Source organism: Humulus lupulus, chromosome 6 (assembly GCF_963169125.1).
Source record: "Humulus lupulus chromosome 6, drHumLupu1.1, whole genome shotgun sequence".
NCBI classification, from domain to species: domain Eukaryota; kingdom Viridiplantae; phylum Streptophyta; class Magnoliopsida; order Rosales; family Cannabaceae; genus Humulus; species Humulus lupulus.
This window is the reverse complement of record NC_084798.1, coordinates 110972330-110999436: the sequence shown is the minus strand read 5'-3', so window position 1 is coordinate 110999436 and position 27107 is coordinate 110972330. Positions and strand designations below refer to the sequence as shown.

The following is a 27107-nucleotide window of genomic DNA, read 5'->3' as shown; positions in this document are numbered from 1 at the left end:
TAAAGAACAAACATCTTTTTTAGGTTGCACATGAGAATTCATAGATTGACTTATTACTAAGGCTTCTACTTTTCTTGCTAATTTATCAAATGATGTTCTTAAATCACTTTCCTATTTTATTTCATATTTTCCTTCTCTTTTTGGTGAAGGGTTGGCTCTAGATCTAGGCTCAGAATAATTCCATTGTTGTGAATTAACAGACAATTCTTCAAGAGCGTCCCAAGCCTCTTGCCCTTGCAATTTTAAAAATTTTCCAGTATGCATGGATTGAATCATTTGTCGGTTTGAAGGAGTTAAACCATCATAAAAATATTTTACAAGTCTCTATTTTTCAAAACCATGGTGGGGACATTTTAATAATAAATCTTTAAATCTTTCCCAACATTCATAAAATTCTTCGTTATCTTTTTGATAAAATTCGGAGATTTCTCTTCTTAAACTATCAGTTTTGGACATGGGGAAAAATTTAGCAAGAAATTTATTAAAAAGTTGATCCCAAGTAGTTATGGTTCCAGTTGGAAGTGAGTTTAACCAAGCTTTGGCTCTATCTTTTAGAGAAAAAGGAAACAACCTAAGTTTAACCGACTCATCTGAAAAATTTTGAAAACGAAAGGTTGAGCAAATTTCCAAAAAATCTTTCACATGCATGTATGGATCCTCTCTTTCTAAACCATAAAATGATGGTAACAATTGAATAATTGATGGTTTAAGTTCAAAATGAGTGGCATTCGTAGTGGGCAAAACAATGCATGATGGAGCATTAGATGAAATAGGTGAAAAGTACTCAAGAAGAGTTTTTTCTTGCACAACATTAGGTTCTTGTTCCATTATGCTTAAATTTTCAAAAACACTTTCAATTTCACGTAAAGACACTAATTTTTTCACCAAACGATTTTTTGAATTACGATGCCACTGATGCATACAATGTCACAAATTTCTCAAAGTAACACAAACAATCACAATGAAACAAATTTCTGATGTGGAAGATCAGTTAGAACCGCAACCACAGAGCATACTTATAACAAGAATAGATTATAATATTTATATAATTTTTTTTTTGTTATGAATTAAATTTTTTTTTTTTGTTTAACTTGTTCCCAGGCCTATTTGATTCCACTTACTCACAACTTAATAACAACTCCCCGAGGTTAATTAATAAGCGTGGATGGGAACTTTGTCAAATTTCCTTTAAGCAAAAATTGCTTATGTTGAAAGAACAAGCTTTGTTTTTTAGTTTTTTTTTTTCAAGTATTTTCTTAAACAACAAAATTACAACTAACTAAATGCGATAATTAAGAAATAGAAAAAAAAAATGACAATAGCAATAGTAAATAGTTATATAAAAATTAGGAGGCACTTATGCCATCAACCAAATGATCAAAAAACATAAAATTAGGAGGCACTAATGCCATCAACCAACATTAATAATAATAATAATAATGATAATAATAATAATAAAACTTAGGAGGCACTAGTGCCATCAACTAAGATAATAAAAAAATAAAAATAAATAAAAGCTAGGAGGCACTAATGCCATCACTAGAAGAGATAGATTGCTCAAGTATGTAGGAGGCAAAAATTGCACTCAACTATCAAGTAATTAGGAGGCACTAATGCACTCAACTAATTAGTAAGTAGGAGGCACTAAATGCCATCAACTACCAAGATATATATATATATATATATAATATAATATAAATAAATATATATATAACTTTCTTTTTTTTTTTTTTTTTACTCTTTTTTTTTTATAGATATATATATATTTTTTTACTTTTTTTTTAAAGATAATTGTGCAAATAAAAAAAAATTAAAAAATAACTAGTAGAAGAATGTTACTTACCTTGTAGAAAGACCGTTTCTTTCTTGCAAGTCCCCGGCAACGGCGCCAAAAACTTGTTGATCCCAAAAAAGGGTGTTTTAATAATTAAACTCGCAAGTGCACGAATCGTTTCGGAATATAATGTTCATGTAAGTACGAGGTCGAACCCATGGGAGTTGACTAACATCAAAAGAAACTATTTCAAGCAAAGCAATAATATTCTAACCTAGTTCCAAATATTTGACGAGATTTTGTTTTAGAAAAATAAAAGACAAGTAATAAAAAGATTTAAGATTAAATAGAAAAAATGGTTTTCAAATGATATATGTAAAATAAGATTATTAAGATATTAGAATCCACAAAATGCAAGTTCAATAGTATTTATAAGTATATTGATTCCCAAGTTTTGATATAGTTGAAATAAATCACACTATATATTTTCTATTCAAGCACAAGTTACTCTTTAAAAAATGTAGGATTTTTCTTCACTTATATAAGATATAATTTCTAAGCATTAGTTGTGTTACAATCTAATGAAACTACAAAAAATCAAAGAGATTATGTTTAGGCAAAATATGATACTTATGCTCTAAGAATTAGATGTGAACAATTTAATGAAAAACATTTAATCAAAGAATATCATATTTTTGCATCATAAAGAACTAAGTGTAATATGCTTTAACACTTAATAATAAATGAAAAATGCATATCTTTGATAGAAAAATCCATAAACAATGTTACACAAATGGGAAATCAACATACAATGAAAAATACTATCTAGTTACATTTTGCTTCATCATCATCTTAATAACCTTTGAAAAAGATTAGAAGCTCATAACTAGATAAAAATTACAAAATAACATACTTGACATGCTCTTCAAAAGATGAAAATGGTAGAGAGAAACTAGTGAAAAGAAGAGAGAAAAGTATGTGTAGAAGATGTTGAAAAAAAAATGAAGAAGAAGAGCTCCCCAAATGGTCTTACAAGACTCTATTTATAGGCAAAATGTGGAGATTAAATTAATCAAGTTAAAATAAATAAATTGATTAATTTAATTGTGTTGGGAAGTGGTAGGATAAATAGAGTAAGTGTAAGAGTTTTGGAAAGATGAAATGTTTGGTTGGGTAAAATATTAGTGAAAAGCTAGGATAAAAAAATAAATTAGGAATGTTTATTTAGGTAAGAAAAATAGGGAATAGTGAATTGATATTTGAGTGAAAAATATTGGGAAGGAAAAAATGTGGTTTTTGGCCTTTTTGGGTGGCTGTGTTGGCATGGGTTGCAAACTGGGCCTGGTTACTTGCTGAAGAGGAGAGTGGCGTTGGGCCTGCTTTGGTGTTGGGCTGGCTATAATTGGAGAAGTAAATGGATGATGAGGAGAAGAGCAGCTGGGCCGAAACTTGCTGCTGGAGAGTGAATGGTCTTCGGCTGGCAGGAGTTGCTTGGACATGCATTTTTCATGATGGCTTTGATGGCTTTGATGGAGTTGCTGCTGGGCTTTGATGGAGTGTTGAGGAGAGTGGACAGGTGGCGCGTGGAGAGCAGAGCTGGGCTCAAGTGGCAGGCGGGCCTGGCTGGTGAGTGGGCTTCGGCCCAGGTGCTTGGTTGGCTCCATTCTTTCAAAAATAACATTTTTTTCTCCTTATTCCTTTTTCTTTTCTTCACTCTTTCTTGGCTCTTCAAGAACCAAAAATAGAACCATATCCTACAAAATAAATGCAAATTAAGTCATAATAAAATATTTCCAATTATAAATAATTCATATAAATTCTTTGAAAATATTAATCATAACTTAATTTAGCATTTAAGTTCAACAATACTCATTTATTTATATAAAATTTTACAACAAAATAATTATAAAAATCTATAAAAATCTATAAAAATTAAAATGAAACTAATAAATTCAAAAAGTAATTAAAACTTAATAATTTAATTAAAAACTTAAGAACTAAATCATTTTTAGCTTAAAAAATGTGGTAAAATAACTCTAATTTCTAGAGTTATCAAGTTGGTAAGGAGGTCATCCCGTGACCTTCTTATTTGTCATATCAACTCTGTGACATTCATGATTAATTCCTAAACCTGACACATAAGTATGGTCAAATCGATAGATAAGGAGATAATGGGCCGCACGGCCCAACCCAGCCGTGGGTGTCTGAACACGCACGTTCCTACAGCGTGTACGAGAAGTCAGGGAGATATCGGACACGTGATGTTAGATATATGCACGTTTATCTTGCGTGTGTTGACTTTACAAGGGGTCATGGCCTCCATATCCAGCTCGTACCACGAGCTGTGCACCTGACCCGACCGTCGGCCTTTCGATTCCTTGCTCCAGTCTTGGCGAGTCCTTGAGGATTCCTCGAGCTAAGGGGGTACGACCTCAAGACAGGATCTCTGACCTGGGGGATGTTTATGGACTAACCATGATTAGTCCGAAGCTCGACCTGCTAATCAGCCCGTGGGAAAATCAGGGCGTACAAGTTGTAATTAACAAAATTAGTTAATAATTAATTATTATATAATTTTTGAAATTATATAAAATAATTAATTAATTATAATTTTTGAAATTATAATAAAATTAATATTTAATTTTTGAAATTAGTATTAATTAAAATTGGTTTTAATTAATTGGTAGAATTAATTAAATATCTTTATTTGAGTGGGAGATAATAATTTGATAGGTTCAAATTAGATTTGAATTTAAAAGATTTATATGTATTCAAATAATTAATTATATTTAATAATTAGTTAAAAAGATAATAAATTCAAATTTGAATTAATTATCAAGTTGTTGGATTTTATCTGATAAGGTAGTTTGAATAAATAATCAAATAATTGTGGAAAAATCAAATATCCCTAATTTACAGGGTGCTACATGCCACACACAGTTCCTGGATTGTGTGTGGCGTGAGCAGTGTAAAAAATCATGGATAGATTTTTCACTTTTATTTATTAATTAATTAATTAATGAAAAATTCAAAAGTTAGTTTTTGATATTTTCATTAATAAAATTGTCATCCCCAAAATTTCGTTCAATGACGTGAAAATCAAAAGTGACAAGTGGAAATGCATGGTAGTGAATTACACATTAATAGTCAATAAATGTGTTGACTAAAGAAGTGAAAAGGTTTGAAATTAATCTTCGGAGTTGTGATATTAATGGTCAAGAAATTGACTGACCAGGTAAAATTTATGTCCGACCTGTAAGGTTCTTGACTGACCAGTAAAAAATTATGTCCGACCAGTCACTTTAGAAAATAGTGTAAAGTGTTTTGCCCGACCAATAAAATATTTTGCTAGACCAGAGATGTGTCATGCTAGACCAGAGATGTCTCATGCTAGACCAGAAATGTGTCATGCTAGACTAGAGATGTGCTAGATGAGTGATTAGCCTATACCGACCAAAGGTGTGATAGAGGAGTACTTTGCCTATACCGACTAGAGGTGTGCTAGAGGTGCTTGCCTATGCCGATCGGTGAGTTGTCTTGGCCGACCAGTCACTTCGGGGATGGATTTGGTCGGTCCACGGATCAGAATCTCAGAAGTTACCGTCTAGTGACTCTTCAGTAAAGCCTCAGTAACAACTTCAACCCGAATCATTCTCAACTGCTGCAGGAATCTCTCAGATATCCCAGAATAATAGCTATATTGTTGCAATTTGAATTTATTTATATTTTAGTTAATTAAAGTTGGTTGGAAGAACCAAGGACCTCGTCAAAGGATATTTCTAATGTACGATCCATGAGCCTATAAATAAATGGCTCATGGCATCATTTAGGGGGACTAGTCTTTTGAAAGAAAAAAAGGAACTCTCTGGTTTTGAGAACTTGGGACCGTCATTTGGGGCATTCCTGGGGCATTTTCTGAGATAGCTTAGAGAGAGAAACCATGTATTCTCTAGAGAGAGAAACACTGTATTTTCCTACTTACACTTAAGAAACTCAGTTGACTCAAGTTCATCTGATCTTAAGTGTAGGATACATATATCACAATTCTAAGTGGATTAGGCTATTACCAACAAATTGGGGCTGAACCACTATAAAAATTACTTGTGTTATTTACTTTCTATTCAAGGATATTGTTGTTTTTGTGTCTACTCGCAGTTGACCAAAATCGTGGTCAACAAAAATAAATAAATAATTAATTAAAAGATAAATTGTAAATTGATTACAGATTTATTTTTAAAATTTTAATATTTTCTATTTAAGTTAGACTTATCATAAAATAAAAATATATTGAATAATCAATACAGAATTATTCGCTCTAAAGAAAAGAATGATATTTTTCTATCTCTCCCTGGAAAAGATACAGAACTAATCTCAGGCATATTCTCTTGATCTCATGTGTTGAGTACATCAAGTTGAATCAGAAATATACCATCCTTTATTCTCTAAGTGCCCACACACTTCTTGAGGTGTAGAGAACGTTGTGGAAGATCTTGGTGTGAGTACCTGGGAGCAGCTTGGATAGGAAGATCGTTTATTTTACGAAAAGATAGCAAGGACACTTGATATGCATCAAGAGGTATGTTTTCTATTCTTTTCTTGCTTATGATTAATGTATCTACATTAATGGATCTGCATATTTAAAGGTAAATTTTTTGTTGTACACTAGGCCAACCCACCACCATTCTGCTGCATATTAGAAAACTCGTTCCTAACACCAGCTTGATTAGATTCTCGATCTCGTCCTTTAGCTGACGACATTTCTTAGTTGTACGACATATGTCCTTGTGATAGGCACATCTTTTGCTCGCATCCTCGGGTTCTTTCCCCCTTTAAACTTGGGGCTTGGTTTTTGGTAGTGGACTACATTTCTCGTTGAAAAGTAGATATTCTCCCGGGTATCCACCATGTTTGATTATTCTGTGTATTGGGGCTCGTACCCCCTCTTTCCCTTCTTTGAGGGCTTGGTCCGACTCTGATTTTTGCTGGATCGTTTTCCCCAGGAAGGGTTTATGCTTGCCTCAACCGCTTCAGTCTAGGATGGTTAAACCGCTCCGGGAGCGACACTGTATCAAGTCAGTGCCACTCTCTATCCAGAGAAAGGGGCTGAAGAAGCTGGAGCATATCCCGATGAAGTGAGCGCATAGACAGTCGGGGTCATGAACTGCATCCCGGATACTGTTAGAGGTGCCGAATAGGGATTTGCAGGGTATTGTGGGGCGTACCTAGGAATGGTCTGCGTTGTTGGTTGCGGTGTTGGATGCCATCCAAAAGCTTAGATTCGAGCTTCTTCCCAATTGATGAAGCCTTGAGCCCTCCTTATAAACTCTTCAAGTGTGGCTGCCTTATTGCGTTGCATGTCATCTCAGAGAGGGGATCCAACTCTGATTCCGGACTGGAGGGCTACTTAGCATTTTCCATCATCCACCTTAGTCTTTGAAGCTTCCTCTGTGAAGTGTTGGATGTAAGCTCTAATGGTTTCAGTGGGATGTTGCTTAATGTTGGCCAGCGCACTAAACTCCATGTCCAGTTTCTAGGCAGCTACAAATTGCTTACGGAAAGCTGAATGCAATCCAGACCAAGATTGGATCGATCCTGTCTTGAGCCTTTTCCAGCAATCTTCGGCGGGCCCCACCTAGGTGATAAAAAAGCGCAGGCATTTTCCGTTGTCGCAGACATGGGCTACAGTCATCAAGCGATTGTAGGTGGATAGATGGTCTCTTGGGTTGGTGTTTCTGGTATAGGTGGGTATATTTGACACCTTAAACCCCTTGGGTAACACGATGTCTAGGATGTGTGTTTGCACACTGTTCCTTTTCTTCATCTTCTGAATCGGAACCTCCGCCTACTTCCTATCGGACCAAGCGGTCCGTGACCTTTTTGAGATCGACCAGCTGATCCATGAACTGCTTGGCCATTCCATCATCAATGGGAACTCTTTCGTTCCTCCTGTCGTTGAGGTTATTCCTCAAGTCGCCTCCTCGAGGGCGAATCTTTTCTTTCCAAGCCTGCTCCTTTTGAGCATTGAGGCTGTCTCACAAATCAACGCGGGATGCGTCATCTCTCGACCTAATAGCTTCCGGCTCCTCTCTGCGTTTACGTCCTCCGTGATCTTTGTTCATGTACGCGCTTGGATAAAATCGTCTTCCCTGGTCTTCATATGTTGGGACATTTCGAGGTTTAATGCCCTGCGGACGTTTCCCCGGCAGATTGTTAGGGTGATTTTGTCCTGGCACAAGATTCACCTGTTCTTTCCTAGGGAATGCTCTGGGTCCACCCTAGATTTTGGAGTGGGAGGAGTCTTCTTTTGGGGCTTTGCTTTTTCTATGGGATCAGCTACTTTGGCTTTCCTTTTTTCTTGAGTTGGGTTCGAAGGACCGGCTTTGGGATGAATGGATCGTCTTGGAGGAGGAGTAGGGGTTGTAGCGTTGTTGGGAGCACTAGTCCCTGTAGGTAGGACAGGTGGCTGAGTTCTTGGGGGAGGAACAACTGGGGATTAACTATAAATCCCTGAGCAGCAATAAATACTTGAAGAGCCAGGAGGGACTCTTGCATCTGGCGGATGGTCCCTTGTTATTCTGCCATCCTTACTTCATGATCGAGGACCTGTTGTCTCAGATAAACCACTTCCAAGTCCTCATGTTTAGGTTCCACATAATTTTCACTAGGATTGATGGGATTCTTGGCCTCATGGTCTTTGTACCCCTCTCAGTTTTCCTCGTAGTATTCTTCGTCGTACTCACCCCCTTCTCTGAAGTTCTGGGAGTCGTCAACCAGGGGCCCGTGATGAGGTATATGCTCTGGTTGGTCTTGAGGAAGTTGCTGGTCTTGCAATGGTTCTCCATTGTCTCGTTGTTGATGTTGTTTAGTGGGATCAAACACAGTATGTCTGGTATTCACCATCTTTGTAGATGATAAGGACTGGTTCAAGATTTCTTCTAGTTCTCAATGAAAGCACCAAAAATTTTACCGAGTTTTTCGGAAACTACATAAATATCGAGAAATAAGATCACCATTTTTACGTGGTTGGGGCATTAATGAGCCTTAGTCCATGATTCAATAGTATTGAGCTTTAGATAATTTAACAATGGAGGTTTCTACTAGTTTAGCAGCATTTATGCATACAAGAGAAAATCGGATCCCTGCTATAGTACACAAATGACCATATTTATAGGTGGTCATGTAGCTTGGGCAAGACTAATTTGGGCCCAATAGGGATATACTCATAAGTTCTCTCTAACGGAGCTATAATACAAGAGTGTAACATGATTACAAGTTGTTAATCTAGGCCCACTTGGCCGACTTAAGCGTAGTAGAGCCTTACAGCTGCTATTTGTATGTTAATACTGACCGATCCGCATGGGTTACCAGGGGGATTCTGGGAACAGGATCTGTCAGAGTAGTGGCAGTACTGTTCCCTTGGAACATCGTACGTTCTATGTATATCTCTTTCTGCACGTTAGTTAGGGAGACAAACTGCCAGATTTCTCGGGGACACGACAGCTGCATGAAGAACTGGCCTTGATCTACTCGGATGCATGGTCCATGTTCACTTACCAAGGTTTAGGTTCGTTTACTTAGACTCGGGGTCATTTACCAAGGTCCGGGTTCTTCTACCAAGATGGACATCAGCCAGCGAAGACAGATCAAGGGAAAGATCCCGGTAGTGAGTTGGATCGAGAGGATGAAACTAGAAACTTCATCTGGATCCCACATGGTGGGATCCATCCCTTGGAATAGACCGTCTACCACAATGATCTAAATCCCGGAGGGTGGAGATTGGATGAGTCCATGAAGTTGGTTCAGGTCTATGTCTCAAGTCCGCACTCTTTACTATACGATTATTCGCTAGTCGTTGAACCTAAGATGGGTCTGGGCCTCCGGGCCCCTGGCTGCTCAGTATTCGCTAGGCCTTGACTTCTTTTGAGGGCCTATGAGGCCCACTATACAATGCCACGTGTTCAAGGTGGAAAATTTGAGCAACAACCATGTTTTTAAGGCTCCATCGCAATTTGCATCATTAATGCATCGTTATGCATCGTTTTGGCCTAAAAACCATGTTTTCAAGACACTTTCGCAAACACATCATTATCGCATCATTAATTCATCATTAAGCATCGTTTTGGCATAAAAATCATGTTTTTAAGCCTCCATCGCAATTGCACTGTTATTACATCATTAATGCATCGTTAAGCATTATTTTGGCCTAAAGCCTATGTCTTCAAGACATCATTACAAACACATCATTATCGCATCATTTTGGCATAAAAACCATGTTTTTAAGGCTCCATCACAATCGCATCGTTATTGTATAGCTTTGTCCTAAAAACTATGTTTTTAAGGCTCCATCTCAAATGCATCGTTAATGCATCATTATAGCATCGTTAGGAAGTCATCATCGCAAACGCATTGTTACTACGTCGTTAATGCATTGCTAAGAATCGTTTTGGCCTGAAAACCATGTTTTTAAGGCTTCATCGCAATTGCATCGTTAATGCATCGCTAGAAATCATTTTTCTGCAAATTTTTAAGTTTTAGATTTAAAAAAAAACGCAAACAAAACCAAAACATCTTGTACATAAGTGTTCCAAATCAATAAATTAATGTCTTAGGTGAATCTTTCCTTTGATTTAAGATTTGGATGAAATTTATCATTGTTAAAATTAAAAAAAAAAATGATGAAAGAGCTTTAATGGCGGTAGGAGGTGAGGATTCAATGGTGGTGGAGGCGTTAACGGCAGTGGCGGCATGGAGAGGTGTTGTGCTCTGCTGCCATTGGGAGATGGTGGTGGTGGTGGTGGTGTCGTGGTTATAGAGAAAGAGAGAGAGTTTGAGAGAGAAGTTGTACAAGATGGAGAGAGAGAACACTAAAGGGCATTCTTGTCCACTAATTATAAAAAGTCATGCTTTTGTCATATTTTTTAAAATTGGCATACCCAAAAAAATAGGGTATATGATGCATAAATCATCAAGTTTTCCTATTAATATTATTGCCTCCTCTAAGTATGTGTGAATATATATATATTTATATATATATATATAAACAGTGTATAGATGAGTCATTACTAAAGTATCATTTGAGACTATATATATATATAAAGAAAAAATATCAATTTGGTCTTTCTGTTTTGCTCGAATACTCGATTGACCTATGTATTTTGTTAAATGACAAATCGGACCTTGTGTTTTACAAAACGGATCAATTTGGACCTTAAACCCAATTTTGATTAAAATATTTTTCAATATGACCAAAATGCCCCTAACTTTATGAATTAGTTAATTAAATAATATAAAAAAATGAAATATTGAATCTATTATTGAAATTAAAATAATATTAAATTAGTTTTAAATATTAAAAAAATTAACTAAATTTAACAAACATAATATTTAATTTGAAATAAAAAGACAAAACTAAATTAAATTTAAAACATAACCTTTATCTTAAACTTAATTAATTAAATTAAAATCTTAAATTAATTTAATTAAAACTAAAACTATACAGAACTAAAACAAAAATCTATTTTTTTCCAACAATTCATTGACTCTTCTTCTCCCACTATTCTTCTTATACATGCTTGGGTCGAGTGTGGGTCTCTTATTCCACTAACGATGGACAAAATGGGTATGGGTCCAGAACTTTGACAACTTCAGCATCAGTGTAGATCTCACAGCTTTGGCGTGGGTGTAGATCTCAAAGCTTCGCTGTCGATTTCGGATAGGTGCAAATCTTCAGTGGTTTGGAACTTTGGCTAATCTGAGATGGGTTTGGGATTTTGGCAGATCTAAAAAAGGGGAGATCTGGGTTTGTACGAAGTGGGGGCTGCGCCGGGGGGCTGGAATGCTTCCGCAAACTCATGAACAGGAACTGAAATGGTGATGGGCGGGGGTTATCTTCAAATTGGGCTCATGGATTTCAGGGTGGAGCTCATCGCTTGCGCACGGTCATAGTTGGTGGAGGTGGAATCAACAAGCGGAGCTGGTGGTGTGTGGTGGTGTGACTAGGCGATGCACAGTTCGATCTTGTTGTGGGGTTTTGCTGATGGGGGAAACATCAAGGGTCTCCCCTGCGCAAAATGAGTAGACTGGGTCCAATGTGGAAGAACGAGGCCAGAGAATATGGTGGAAGGTGGCAACGGTGGCTATTGAGAATACTGGGATTGGAAGAGATAGAAGTGAAGAGATGGTAGCAAAATTATGGTTTTGAATTAACCCTTTCAGTAATTTTTTTTAACTTTTATTTTTTCTTATATTACAAAAATAGATTTTAAAATATGTCTTAGTTTTTTTAATATTTTTTAAATTTTATATAAATTTTTTATTATTTTTTAATTATTTTTTATTTTAAGATTATTTAATCATTCAATAATTAAAAAATATAAGGGCATTTTAATCCTATTGAAAAATATTTTAACTAAAATTAAGTTCAAGGTCCAAATTAATTTGTTTTACAAAATACAAAATCTAAATAAGTCATTTAACAAAACAAGGATCAATTGAGTATTCAGACGAAATTAATAAACAAACTATTATTTTTCCCTTATAAATATATACGACATTGGCTAACTTTGAACCTTTAAGAAGAAATCAAATTAGATTCTTCTAACTTTGAACCTTTAAGAAGAAATCAAATTAGATTCTTCGCCCTAAATAAACCTGCACAGTATAGTCTTTCTTACAGGTTTTGCGTAATTGTATAATATAAGTTTGTGAATAGGTCAAATTATACCAAGCTTATTTTTATAAATTTATTCTTTGTCGCCTTCTAAAAACAAATAGGTTAACTATAAGTAGAAAATAGGAAAAAGATAAGGATTCAAGTCACTTTCCAACCCTACTTGCTCTCATCTTCATTTAAAGCTAATCTTAATATGTGTGCATATAATATTAAGATATAGACAATACCCAATGGATTTGATCATCACATGATCCACTTGCATTTTTTTACAAAAGTGTACAACACATATATTATAGGATAATAATTAAGTACATTTATTTTGTAATTCAACGAGTGGCATGAATGCGCACCAAATAAAGCCCAATCAAGCACGCATGACGAAACTTAAGCCGCTTTTGTGTTAAAAGTACTGTAAAGTTGAACTGATCATCAATACATGTATGGAAATATATATGGGTTTATATATATATATATATATATATTTATTATTTTGTCTCATTATTTATTTAGACGGTGTGCTTTGATAAATTATTTTTTGGACCCTTTATTTTTTAAAATGATTAAAATAGAATCTTAAACTCAATTTTGATGAAGAAAAAATTAAATATAACAACACAGTTTTTAAGCAGAATGATTTTATTTTTATTCTGAATTGTTAGTTTGGTAAGTTATTTGTAATTTTAGTTGAGAAAACATTGACCAAAATCGAGTTTATGGTTCTATTTTAACCATTTTACAAAATATAGGGTCCAAAAAGTAATTTTTCAAAACACAGGATCCAAACAGGTAATGAAAAAAACACAGGGTCCAAAAAAGTATAAACCATATATATGTATATAAGTAATGATATGTGCACTTAAACTATGCACTCAAACATTACACACAGTGACGTGTCACTTTTTTTTTTAAATAGTGGATCCTAGTTTTAATAAATATAATTACCTAGACTAAACTAACATATCACTGTGTATAATGTCTCAGTGTATATTTTGAGTACACATATCATTACTCACATATATATATGAGTATTAATATGTGCACTCAAAATTTGCACCTAAATATTACACATAGTAACATGTTACTGCTTTTTAAAACAGTAAGTCTCAATTTTAATAAATGTGATTAGCTAGGCTAAAATGACATATCACTGTGTGTAATATTTGTGTGTATATTAATTTTTTTGGTGCAACTAAAAAAAAAGAGGTGCACCCATATACCTCTTTTTGTTTGCATTTTGTAAATAGTTTTCGACACGATTTTTTTTATGAGCATCTTGCAAATTTTCAGAAAATTTCGAAGAATTTAGAATACCGAAATAATGTTCCATGGGCATAAAAAAAATAGTCGCACGTCCAACAACCTATTTGAATATTGTTTTTTATACTGTAAATTATTCATAATTTTCTAAAAATTTATAAAATATTCTAAATAACTATAATATACACAATCATAAATTTTTTTTTACACCAAAAATAGTTCTCCAAATAGAAAAATGTATACATGTGAGTTACACCATAAAAATACCCTATATATAAATGTATTAGGATATGATTAAAAAATATAAGTTGATGTCATGTGACTAATGTGAAATATTCATTGTATATATAAATATATAATATTATTATCAAGGGACTTTCTTAAGTCCCTCGGTTCATTTTCAGGACTTAGTCCTGTGTTTGATTTTCAGCCTTTAGATTTTTTGTTTTATAAAATGGAGGGTGTGATTTAGTTGTTGGGTTTATTGGGTGTGAAAGTACTGTTATGGCCTTAGGGACCCCTTAGTAACCGGTGACCTTTTGTTTGTGTTTGATCGGTGATTTTGGCCGTTTAGCCATTCTTCTCCTTTGAAAAGCTAAAGTCCCTCCTAAACCAAATCATAAGTTTGGAAGGAAAATTTCCTCTCATTTAGTCCATTAGTCTCCTTGACGAATTCGGGCTAGTTTTTTTTGTTTGGAGTAGTGAGGATTTGGATTGAGTTTGGTAAAATTTGCTACTAATTTGGAGGTGTTTGATTCTACATGCACTGTCGCTTGCGTTGAGTTTGAAGGACGGAGTGGCCAAGCATAAATCCTTGCATCTTTGTGTCGAGTTCTTCGGGTAAGTTCTTATACCACATTTACGTGATAAGTTTTGGGGATTAGCTAATTAGGCAAAAATTATGTTTGGCTTCTTTGAATTCTGGGTAATGGTGCACTCGATTATTCAGTGGCCGAGCATATATAATGGTGACCACCTTATGTTTGAATTTTAGTTTGAGAGAAATTATAATAGCAATCATATGATTGTGAAATATAACAATGCGTGATCAAATTTATATTATCAAAGTTTTTAATGCATTTGTTTCATCCAATTCTAAATTCTATTTTTATTTGTATCAGTTTTAAAAGTGCTTGCATATTGTTTGATAAAATGTCTCAGTGAAGTATTTATTGGAAAAGTTATGAATTTCTGATTGCTATAAGGTCAATTAAAGATGCAGTTGGCACTCGTCAAATATGCATATGAATTTAAGTAGAGGGTCTGGAAAAAATTAAAATAATTTACGGAAATAGACAAGGTAAGAGAATCAGTGTACTGAATAAGAGACTCGTAGAATACTCAAGTAATTTCTGACCTAGCATTGTTATGTTTAACAAGATTATGTTCACAGTTGTCACTAGATGGAAGAGATATAGTCATGGTGTACTATGAATGTGTCATCATTGGAAGGAAATTGATGATAAACTGAAATAGATAACTCTGTCAAAATGAGTACAAAAAATAAAATAAAACACCATTGTGGAAAACTAAGGGCCATGCATCAGGTCCTAATCACAAGAAAAGTAGTTATTGACACTTTATTTGATAATATTGGATGCCACTTGAGATTAGCTCTAGTGGTGTGTGTGAGATTAAGGGGCAGAGTTGAAGTCTGTAAAGATATATGTTATTGAAAAAATGAGAATAAAAAATTGTTAACCTGTTTTCTGTGACCAACCAAAATGTTAGAAGTAACATATAATTGGCTTAATTGGTTTTGGCAACATAACTCACTGGTAGTTTCAGCAGTGATTGAATCATTGATAGTTTACTTTGTCACTTCTTCGATAGGTTTTAGACAAATGTAATCAGTTGACCGAAGTATTATTTTTTTCATGTTAAACAACTGATTTTGGAGGAAAATATAATCAACTAAAATGTGTTTACACCTTACTTATTGTGTTCAAGTTTTTGAGAAATTGGAGTAGATTATATTTATTTGCCAGGGGGTTGTTGTACTGAAATCTATTTTGTCTAATGCACTACCACTCCATTAACATCTTTGTTTATAAGTATTTAAAATATAAACAAATCTAAATGTTAAAGCATGACAAGTATTGTTGTAGCATGGAGTATATTAATTATAATACAAGGTATAATTTATTCTAATCAAGTAGTTTGGTTTTTTATGTGTGGTGCATTTATAGTTAAACTATGTGATAACTTGAAAGGACTCGGGAGTTCCCAAGAGTTGTTTCATTTTAATTACAGAGATGGCTAGGTTGTTGACGTAAGTGCATAGGAATGTTTACTTAGCGTAATTTTTTTTTTTTTTGATAAGAAGAAAAATATATTCCACTAAAAAATCAACTTACAAAACCCCCTGTACCAGAAACGAATATACAGTTACAGCTTTACAAAAGTTGAATAAAATCAACCATACTCTTCTCAACAGCCTTTAGTTTAATGCTCCTAATATCAAGTAATTTGGCTTTAAGACCCATAAGAATCAAATAATTCAATTTCAAAACAGTACAAGAATAAGACTCAAAGATACACCAATTCCTATTAGACCAGATGATGTACACTGCAGCAACAAGAACAACAGCACTAATCCTTTGATGAAGCCCCCTAGGTCTCCCATCCATCCACTTCATCCACTCTGAGTATTTAGGAGGCCACATCAGATGACCCAGCCAAGACCGAACCTGATACAACACCTGCTGAGAGAATGGACAACTAAAAAACAGATGATCATGCGACTCCATATCCAACTCACAAACAGGACATAAGCAAGACTCAATTTGAATATGGCATTTAATCAAGTTGTCTCGAGTAAGAAGGTGACCTAAAACCACTTGCCAAAGAATAAATATATGCTTAGGAATAGATAGCTTCCACCAAACCACCTTATTATAATGAACCTTCTCTTTCTGAACCAGATGCATATAAAGACTAGAAAGATTCAACTTGCCTTTGGAAACCGAAGGCTTTAATGAATCATGAGAGAAAGGATCTCTCAGCTTAATAAGCTTCCTCCAATACCAACTAACATCAGATTGTAGATTATAAGACCAGAAACTATGCCCTTTGAGATAGATATTAGCTACCCATTTGACCCATAAAGAGTCCTGTTTAGATTAAATAGCCCAAATATATTTGGCCATCAATAAAATATTCCATTTAGATCCTTCTTTAAAACCAATCCCACCCAAACTTTTAGGCAAACACACCTGATCCGATAATGATAAATGCACTCTGCTACGGATGCCTTTAACTCCCCAAAGAAATTTCATGCATAACCTATCAATCTCCTTAATAACTATTTGAGGGAGGAAAAATATACTCATCCAATAAGTCCTAATACCCAACAAAACAGAATGTATGAGTTGAGATCTTCCTGCAAAAGAAAGATGTCTACTAGACCAAGTATGTAATCTATTTTGGATTTTTTTTAAGAATTAAACCACAATCCTCAGCCTTCCATTTAGTTGGTGTTAGACACAATCCCAGATATTTAAAGGGAAGGATCCCTCCTCAATATTCAAGCTATCCAAGATTTTTTTCCTTTCATCCAAATGAACACCACCAAAGTAGATGTGAGACTTAGATAAGTTCACTGCAAGACTAGAAACCTGACTGAATTTTCGAAAACCATAATACAGAATCTGAACTGAAATATAGGAACCCTTAGAAAAGAGAATGAGATATTATGGGCCAACGATCTTTGCTTAATGAAAGCACCCTGATTCTGATGAGTAAGAAAAGGAAGAAGAGTAGACAATCTCACACACATCATCTTCGAAATACACTTGTATAAGGTGTTACAACAAACTATTGGTCTATAATCTATTGCTGTGGAAGGAGTATCTTTTTTAGGGATAAGGGTAATAATTGATCTGTTAAGGGAATTAGGTAAGCAGCCAGAATAAAAAAAATGCAGCACAGCAGTGGCTATCTCATCCCCCAAATCTTTCCACATATACTTGAAAAACCCCGAACCAAACCCCTCAGGACCAGGACTTTTAACAGCATGAATACTAAACATGGCCATTTTTACATCCTTCTTCGAAAGAGGCCTAATCAAACTAAGTTGCTGGTGTAAACTCAAAATGTTGCCAACCTTAAAACAATCCAGCTGAATCCTAGAAGTAGCAGAGCTAGGACTGCCCAGAAAACCTTTAAAATGGTTAATAAAATGATTAAGCACATCATCATAACAATCAAGAATCTTGCCATGTTCATCCAAATAAGCAGTGATTCTATTAAAAGTTGACCTCTGTTTTAAAGTAGCATAAAAGTAAGATGTATTGTCATCTCCAAATCGTAACCAAGTAAGTTTGCTCCTTTGCCTAAGAAAACTGTCATGCATCTTTGAATAGTGTTTAAACTCTGAACATGCTACTTGTTCTGCTTGCTGTAACTCTATAGATTGAGGTTGCTGTTGCAGCAAATATTATGGTTGTTGAAATTTTTTCTTGGCTTCTAAATATCTATCTGTGACATCTCCAACTTTCCTCTTCTTAAACTAAATCAACACTGACTTCAATCTGTTTAGTTTCTGAATAATTCCCAGCAGATCAGATCAGAACCCCTTAATACAGCAACTTTTATGAACAATCTCTCTGAATTCCTCATGTTTTGTCCTCTGTCATTGGTAAATTTTATGATAGGCGAATGGTGTATTTATTTTTATGAGTTTGTAAATGTTAAGTCGTGTTTGACTAATAAATTTCCGTTTTTTATTTGACAGGTTAGTTTGGAGTGATTAAAATAATTAAAAAATGGCTGAAGCAAAGAAGTTAGATTATAGATGCTCACCTCGTAGGGTATTTTCTGTTATTTCCAAACTCAATGGGGATCAAAAGGAGGTAGTGAAACAAATGGGATTTGGGGCACTTTTGGGGATGAAAGATTGTGTCGTAAGAAGGAATCTAGTGACATGGTTGTTTTCTCAGTTCAACACCCAGGACGGGTCTTTGGAGGTTCATGGGAAACAATTTAAATTGAACAGTCAAATATTTGGTGCTACGATGGGTGTTAAGGATGGTGTTGAAAATTTATTTCATTGTAGCAAGAAGAAGCATTCGAAAAAGAAGGTTGAAAGCACTGCTGTGCAAGTTCTAGAGGAGAAATTGATAACAGGTCAATCGGCGGACATGCCCTTCGTTCGAGACTTCTTGCTCTTTATTGTCTCTGTATTCTTGATGCCTAATACGTCTGTAAATGTTGCTCGCGAAGTGGAGGATCCTATAAAGGCCATAAATGACATTGCAGCGGTTTGTCGTGTTAACTGGGCATCACTGTCGTACAATTATCTATGGAAGGCCCTTCGACGGCATCAGAAAAACAAAGGCATGTTTTTCGGAGGATGCATATATTTTTTACAGGTACATGTTCTTTAAACTTAGCAATTGTAATTGTTTTATGAGACACCATCGTATAACAATTTTGTTTTTGTGCATGTTGTAGTTATTTTACTGTCATCACGTTGTTTGGAAGGAAGGATATGTTGATAGATCCCTCTGCCCTTTAAATGTGTGGTCTGACGATGATTTCAAGGCTATACTGGATTGGGTACAGGAGCATGGGGGGTTTGAATCAAATAAAGTAAGTATATGATTATGTAAATAATTATTTCTTGTTTTCGAAATATTTTGTTTGGTTGAATTAATAAAATTTTCCCATGTTTTTCAGATTCCAATGATAGAGTTACAGGACGGTGCTGCAGCATCGAAGATGCCTGCCACGCTCGCCTCTTTGTGTGATAAGGTTGAATCGATTGAGAACAAAATGATTGAAAAGGAAATAGAAATGGTAAAATTTCATGAGGATTTGAAGTTGCAAATGACCAAGGAATTCAAACGATTACGTAGGAGTTTGAGCGGCGGAATCAGTTCAAGGGTGCGTGGTGGTGGTGTTCCCAAGTATAGTAAGGGAGAGGAGCCTCGGGATTCAGCCATATTAATTAATGACCCTATCCTAGCAAACATGCAAATGGATGAGAATAGGCTATTGGAGAAGCTTTCGATTAGGAATGACCCAATGTTGTTGGAGTGCGGTATAGGATTTCGGAATGAACCTTCTTATGGAAACTACTCACCCTCCTTCAACGAAAGCAACCTGGGGGAAGTGAAGCATGACTTCATTAATTTTGAATTAACATTTTCACCACGGAAGGAGTTGTTCAATGAGGTCCCAGGAAACACTGACCCAAATGCTTTTTCCTATGAACCATCTAATTCAGAGAATGGGAAGACCATGGTTGAAATGGACAAGGATTTCAACGAATCTCTTGCTAAAGTTAGACCTCCTGAGAAAGAAAAGAAGGAGGTGGAGAAAGGGAAGGAGAAGGATATTGTGGATGAAGTCACGACTCATGAACCTAGTATCCCGGGGATTACGGTTGATCATGTTGTACATGAAATAGAGGAAGATGATAATGAGAAGATCGATCCTCCCACTCTAAGGAGAGAGAAGGAGCTCTGCAAATTGGACAACTTGTTTCAGAATATGATTCACACATACAATGAAAGCAATTACTACCAAATTGGAGCATTCAAATTGCGGAGGCCGTTGGCCCTGGCGAGTTTCGAAATCGCACTTTTCATTTTTGACTTCAGTTTGTCTTTGACGTATGTGATACTTTCTCATCTTAAATCAACCATTTTTTATGTCTGACAGAATTTCTACATTGAAAATATTGATGTTGTTAGGTTTACTTTTTTTACATTTTTCAACCCCGTAATTTTCAGTGAGGTGTTGGTAGTAAATCCAATGGCAAAGTTGGAACGTTGGTACTTTAGGAGCCTTAGGCCTGAAGCTCATGTGGACATGAAGGTAAGTACCCAGTTTGTACATAGTTCACTTTTATTAGGATGCCCAAAGTATCTTATGAAGGGTTACGCCTTACATTTGTTGGATAAGGTGGGTTTGGATAAATGGCTTTATACTTAATTATGTTTTGCAGATTATTGATGCTTTTGCTCATGTACTACGATTTACACATAAAGAGAAGTGTGAAAAAATGGAGGATATGAGAACTCTAATTTTGCCCACCTTTCATCCCAATTTGGTATGTTGTAACGTATGTTTGATTGCCTCAGTTGAACATTGATAACGTAGTTAGTAGTTGCTCATTTTCTATTAATCTAATAATAGGAAAGTGGTCATGGTCGAAACTTTTGGGAGACGGGGGATTTTGGTTTTCTTGGTGTACCTGTCGATGTTACTTTGGTTCTAAATAATGCCGAAAAGGTATTCCAAGCCTTCCTTATGCAAGTTATTTATTTTCTTTGAATAATTCACTTATCTAATCATCTGTTTTTGGGTATGAGTTAACTTAGATCCTAGTGCCTATGAAGGACATCGAATACAATCACTGGATACTGGCTGTATTGGACATTAAGAGTTCCTGTGCATCGTATTGGGACTCCATGTCCACTGCACGCGCAAAAAGGCACAGGATACATATGCTTAGCACACTGGTATGCGTGTCTTGTCAATTTAATATTATTGATGTTAAATAATGGATAAAGTATATGTACTATTTAATTCTTATTACAGTTGAAGAAGCTTGATAAGTTGCTGTTGAGGACGATGGATGATGTGCATTCTGGCCGACCTGTTTTTGAAGTTTTCAATATAGTGCCTGCCGGAAAACTCCCGCAACAGGACAATGGACATGATTGTGGTATTTTTGTCATGAGGTTTATGGAGTACATTGCATCTGGACAATCTCCTCCCTCGGCCTATGTAGGTCTCTTGACCTTTTATTTTAATTTTTGGTTAAACAACCTATGCACTGTGTTTAGAATACCGCGTTACTTTCTTAAATGTATGCTTGCCTGCTTCTACTTTGCAGATAGTCGACCATAATGAGAGATTCCGATTTGCAATTGATATTGTCTTATCGGAATCCAACGGCCTATTTTGGGATGTGATGCATGATGCAACCGCTTATTATGGAGTTTGTTCAAGCAAAGGTGGTGAATCATCAACCTTAAAAGAAGGTAAGTGTCTTCCCCCAAGACGTGATGCTTCGCCTCCAACGCTTTCAACAAAAAAGTCTAGACAGCAACACTGGTCGAAGCGCGGAATGAGAAAAAAGAGGAAGTCAATGAACTAAACTTGTATTTACATATTTTGTCTTCATACTACCATGCCATGTTTAGACCAATTAGCTATTACACTATTAATTTCTTTGTGACTATACAATAGTTGGGCATGCATGCTTCTCACATTAATGTGTGTTATGTGGTTTATTTTTTGATTATTCACTCTTAAATAGGAAGGCATTATTGGGACATATAATGCGAGTATCCATCAACCATATTAGTAAAAACCCGATCTCTGTTATGTGTACTGCTCAAAAATGCAAAACATAATCCTGTCCTTTATATTTGCTGGAAAGATGGTCATGTACTTGAACTGTCAATTTTCACACTCTATTTCTCGTTTTACGTGAACTTGCACTTTTCTTACGTAGCGTATCACATATATTACGTTAGTGCGAACACTTAATAGGAGCTCAGTACATTCATTTGCACTCTCTCACTACTTGAACTGAATTGCGAACACACTCAATTTGCTAAGAGGTTTCTATACATTAGAATAGATAAATTGTATAGATTTTAACACCCGAAATCGGTGAGGACCACGATAATAGCCTGGCTTAAATGTTAAAAGTTCAGGAAACTAGCTTTTGCAGATGCAGGCTCCAAAATTAAAGTGGTAATTGATACAACCTGATTCCTAGTCTTCATTGTTCATATTTCTAATCATTTGGTTTGTATAATTACTCCAATTCATGTTTTTTTCCTTATTTCGTACCAATAATGGAACTAATTTACATATATGTTGAATGTGTAGTGCATCCACTTGCTTTGAGGACTACTTGCTGGGAATTTGAAATTGTTGTGGAGGTAAAGGTAGGCTCCAACATCCCAAAAAATACCTTGCTTGCAATTTTACTTAAATGCACTACTGCAACCATATTAAATATGGTTTGTGGTATATATCCTTCTGTATGTTGTACTGATGTTTTTGTAATATTACATAATTCTTGGGGAAACAGGTGGGTTGACTTGTACATAGCAGAGATTTAAGTTAGCTACAAAATAATTTGGCTCTTTTTTTTTTTTTTTTTATAAATTTTTTTATTGTTACAGAACCAGAGATTACTAAGAGAATCTGACATTAGGAGAGTGAATAAGGAGGAAGTACTTCAACAAGGAAATTTTGAACGTTCTTCCATGATATACGTTAACGGTTAATAGGCTCTGGCAACATAATGATTGCTTCAAGTTCATGAGTATGGTTGTCAACTAAAATTAATGACATTCGTTGCTTATGTTATACTACTGTTTCTTTCAAAAAATCAAATTGTATCATGTAAATATTAAAATTGTTTACTAAAAAGGGGAGTACTTGAATGAATCATTAATTGAATGAATGTATTAATTTTGAATTTTATACATCTTCTTCCCTAGCAGAACACAGATACATTCATTGACTAATAATTTTTTCTTTAATTATAGTGAATCTCTATTTTCTTTGAAATGTAAACTTATTGTTTACAGTGTTATTGAAAAAAATATTAAAGAGTAAACTCATTGTTTTCAGTTTACAAGAAACCAATATTTGCCTATGCAATTGTGTAAAACTAAAAGCTTGACGGTTAATGTTAATTTTAACAATTTACTTGAAAAAATACTTAATACCTTGTTTATGTATTTTTTGTTTTACGATTTTGGTTGGAAAATTTCTAAAATAGTAAACTCATTGTTTACAAATTTGTTTAAACTGATGATTAAAGACTAACTAGTTTGTGAACTTTGTGATTCAACGAAAAACAACATGTTTTTCTTTCTTTATCAAGTTAGTAATGAGGGTAGTTTTTGAATTGTCTCTTCAAAAATTAAGATTTATTTGAAAAAGGGTACACATGTTTAATCAATGTGTCAAATGGGTATTCCTGGCCATTTCTGTAAATGGTGTATGCGCCACGAGAAAAGATGAATTACATAAAAACTATAATACCCAAATGTGGGAAAGTGATGATCTTTAAGAGTTGGTGAAGATGCAGTTAAAATATGGATTTTTGGGTTTATACGGCCGATGCTCAATTTCAATGAGTAGCACAAAAAATAAATTACAAAAAAATTATTTTTTAAAGACCACCATCATTGAGGTCGTGTGTATGAGGTAACATGATATACAAAAACCATTGAAGTCAACTTTTTTAGTAAAAACAGAACAGGTAAAACAGAGCCTTCGTACAAGATATTTGCCATTATTACAATATTTGTTTCTTTTATTCTGACATATCTTAGAAGAGCATGAGCTTAATAATACTACATCCACCCACCCTAAAAATAGACTCACCTTTCCTTCTTATGGGGTAATGTGAAGAACAGTTCTCATTATGGGCTCCCGAAATTGTCCTGTCCTATCAATATACTAGTAAACAGATACACTCAATTTCATTTCGATAGTGAAAGTAAAATATTTTCAAAGTTAATGTCAACAAAAGTGTGATGAGTCCATAAATAACAAAGGAAAATAAAATTTAATTAAATATAATTTAGAAGGCCAACTTACAAACAAACATTTTAAAAAAATGTCAGCAACTTTGGAAATAACAGAGGCAACGAAAGATTAAAAATCGTAACTAACATTTACTTTAAGGAAACAATGAACATAACAAGTAATAGATTAAGCTACTAACTCAGGTACTGGTCATCCTCTTCCACCTCAAATTGGAGAGTTCACGGCCCACAATATTATTCAATCTCTCATCTAGGTATTCTTGGTACCTAGTAATTGACTCTGTTTTAAGTTGCAGCACTGCTTCGGAAAGCCTTTCATAATCTTCCATCCACTCGTCCTTCGAGTACGAAGCATCCCGTGTCATTTCTTGTAAATTATTTGACTTCTCGGCAAGCTCTGCCTCTAGCCGCAGTATCTTCTCCTTCATTATTATGTTTCGTTCCTCCAAAACACGTTTTTCCCTATCAATATTTGAAATGTGGTTCTCCTTCTCCCCTAATGTAGTCAGGAGATCGTTAATGTAATCGACCGGATCTGCTGGGAGTGTTGTTATTTTATAGAAACTGAATTGTTCCCAATCTGGGGGGTCTGGTTGTCGTGGTGGGAGGTCATGTAGAAACTCTAAATTGCAGGAATTGATTGAAGAATTTGAATCCATGACCGAGTGCCCTTTGAAAAATTTAGTTTCAATAACTCAATATAGTCCCACCGCAGTATATCAAGAGAGATAATGATAGAGTACAGTGTAATTGACAACCCACTATCCTGTATTTTCGGTTTATGTTGATCGGTACAAGCTAATGAAAGCCTGATGAAAGTGATATAACGTGGGCCCATGACCACCAAATGTGATCCATAGTAAAATTGTGCACGCAACCTTTGGAAACAAGCTAAAATCAGAAACACAAATAGATAGTCAAACGTGTGGGGCCCTATATAATGATTTGTACTTGTGTGTGGATCCAATATTACTCCTGTACATTCTATTTACACTCTATTTACACGATACTAAAACATGAGAGTATGGCCCTCATATATACGGAGATTTTATTTTAAATTGAAAATAATCTATGAATTATAAGTTGATATTAAGTATGGCCCACTAATAAAAGGTTTCTGATATACAAGAAAAAAAACGTGAAAATGGAAGTCAATTCCGTCTCCTTTCTTATTTTTCTCATGTACTGTGCTCCAAATAACTTCCCACGTAATAGCACTCGCAACTCACGTGACCATGACGTGCTGAAACGCAAATTCTAATTCTTCCCACATAATACGTGACTGCTTCCTTATGTTTCTAATAATGGCATACTTTATGTATTTTGACTGATGTGCAACCCTATTTTTGATAAGTGACAGTGCATTAACAACTCCACCATTTACAGAGGAATGTGTTTTCTATATGTATATATATGTGTGTAGGGATCGTGTTGACCTCAATTAAATCTCCACCACCCTACTTGTATACTTGGATATCCTCTTTTTCTCTGTAAAATGGACTCCACACCTTTGCCAATGAATAACATCGTTAACTTCCCGTCGTTTGATGACAATCATCTTGAGCAAATGCAATACATTAACCGAATTGTGCATGACAACGTCAGGCTGGCCACCGAGCGGAACGAATGGGAGAGGAGATACAATGCGTCCAACATCCAGAACACTCTCCTTAAGTCTGACCTACACTCCATCAAGATGCTGGTATTAGAGCTGAAAGAGAAGTCGGTTGCAACAGAGATGGCCTGGAGAAAGGAAATGGAATTTGTGGCAGCCGCGATCGATGAGCTCCGGAGTGGCTATATCAACATGTACCCACTATACGTCCAAACTCAGAAGCCACCTAATCAATAGATATCTATTTAGTTATATCTACTCAGTTTGGTCTACACTTACTATAAATGGAATTACTGAATATGTATCTTTTCAAGTTTTAATGGCTTTACAAGTCACTTTGCTATAAAACGGTCTTTTGGATCGTACTTTTGGAAACTCTTCTCTTTTGTGTACCCCCTACTATGATGTCTAGGCGGGTTTTATCAATGTGTAAGGGGCCCTTGCATGTGTAATGCAAACTATCCTCTATGTATATATTAAATGTTATGGTTTTAGTTTTAACAAGTCTTCTCCAGCTTACTTCGTATGTATTGTGTAACACCGAGTAATACCCTTTATGGCCGATTACTCCTAGTGTTTCTCAATTCCTATGGCTTCTAAATGAAGGTTCATTACTAGATGGCATCTACCATTAAACAAAACTATGTACTACCATTTACACATTCAAGAATAAAAATCTATATTTGTCATGTAAGAGCCCCAACAATTGTCACCATTCCCATTTCAACCCAACAAAGAGGATTCCTGTAAGTCAATCACTACACTTAACCTTTGTAATACATTAATTCGTTTTACATCGGGTAAGTAACCATTTGCTAACATGTATTTTTCCAGAGTATCATGTTGGTACAAATAATGTTCATTTGGTACAATTGAGATATTTGGTACCCTGTATTTTTAAAATGTACATATTTAGTACCATAAACTCAAATTTAATTAATAAGTTTTTACCAATTTAATCAAATTACAATAAATTTAATCATACGAGCTACATATTATAAATAACTGCTGACAATTTAGTGTTAATGGCAAAATTTTATCAATTAGGATACCAAATATTTATGTTTTCAAAATACGGGTATGTATTATTGCAAATAGAATACCGAACGATATTTTGAAAAAAAAATAAAAGAACCAAATGAGTAAATTCCATTTTACATCTACCACCCCATATTTTTAATGCATTTACTGTGATGTCACCTTCTATTGATTGTTTGAGCGTTTATTAATTAACAAATTATAATTATGGAATAACAT

The 27107-nt window shown here is 34.9% G+C and overlaps 1 protein-coding gene, 1 long non-coding RNA gene and 1 other non-coding gene across 3 annotated transcripts; all 3 read left to right on the top strand.

Moving 5' to 3' along the window:
- The first annotated feature begins 334 nt into the window (after positions 1-334).
- On the top strand, positions 335-441 carry LOC133787475 (small nucleolar RNA R71). Its single transcript, XR_009872495.1, has one exon. It is a non-coding gene; the product is annotated as a small nucleolar RNA R71 (small nucleolar RNA).
- An 18947-nt stretch (positions 442-19388) lies between these two features.
- LOC133785392 (uncharacterized) lies at positions 19389-21813 on the top strand. Its single transcript, XM_062224636.1, has 7 exons — positions 19389-20320; positions 20441-20525; positions 20656-20760; positions 20847-20942; positions 21032-21172; positions 21252-21440; positions 21550-21813. The coding sequence occupies exons 1-7, from the start codon at positions 19389-19391 to the stop codon at positions 21811-21813; spliced, it is 1812 nt and encodes a 603-aa protein (XP_062080620.1).
- Positions 21814-22292: 479 nt separating this feature from the next.
- On the top strand, positions 22293-23163 carry LOC133784156 (uncharacterized). Its single transcript, XR_009871165.1, has 2 exons — positions 22293-22615; positions 22856-23163. It is a non-coding gene; the product is annotated as an uncharacterized LOC133784156 (long non-coding RNA).
- The last annotated feature ends 3944 nt before the right edge of the window (positions 23164-27107 follow it).

Coding starts and splice junctions, on each gene's coding strand:
- LOC133785392 (XM_062224636.1), top strand. CDS start 19,389: ATGATAGAGTTACAGGACGGTGCTGCAGCATCGAAGATGCCTGCCACG. Junction 20,761..20,846: donor CCACCTTTCATCCCAATTTG/GTATGTTGTAAC, acceptor ATCTAATAATAG/GAAAGTGGTCATGGTCGAAA. Junction 20,943..21,031: donor TTCTAAATAATGCCGAAAAG/GTATTCCAAGCC, acceptor GAGTTAACTTAG/ATCCTAGTGCCTATGAAGGA.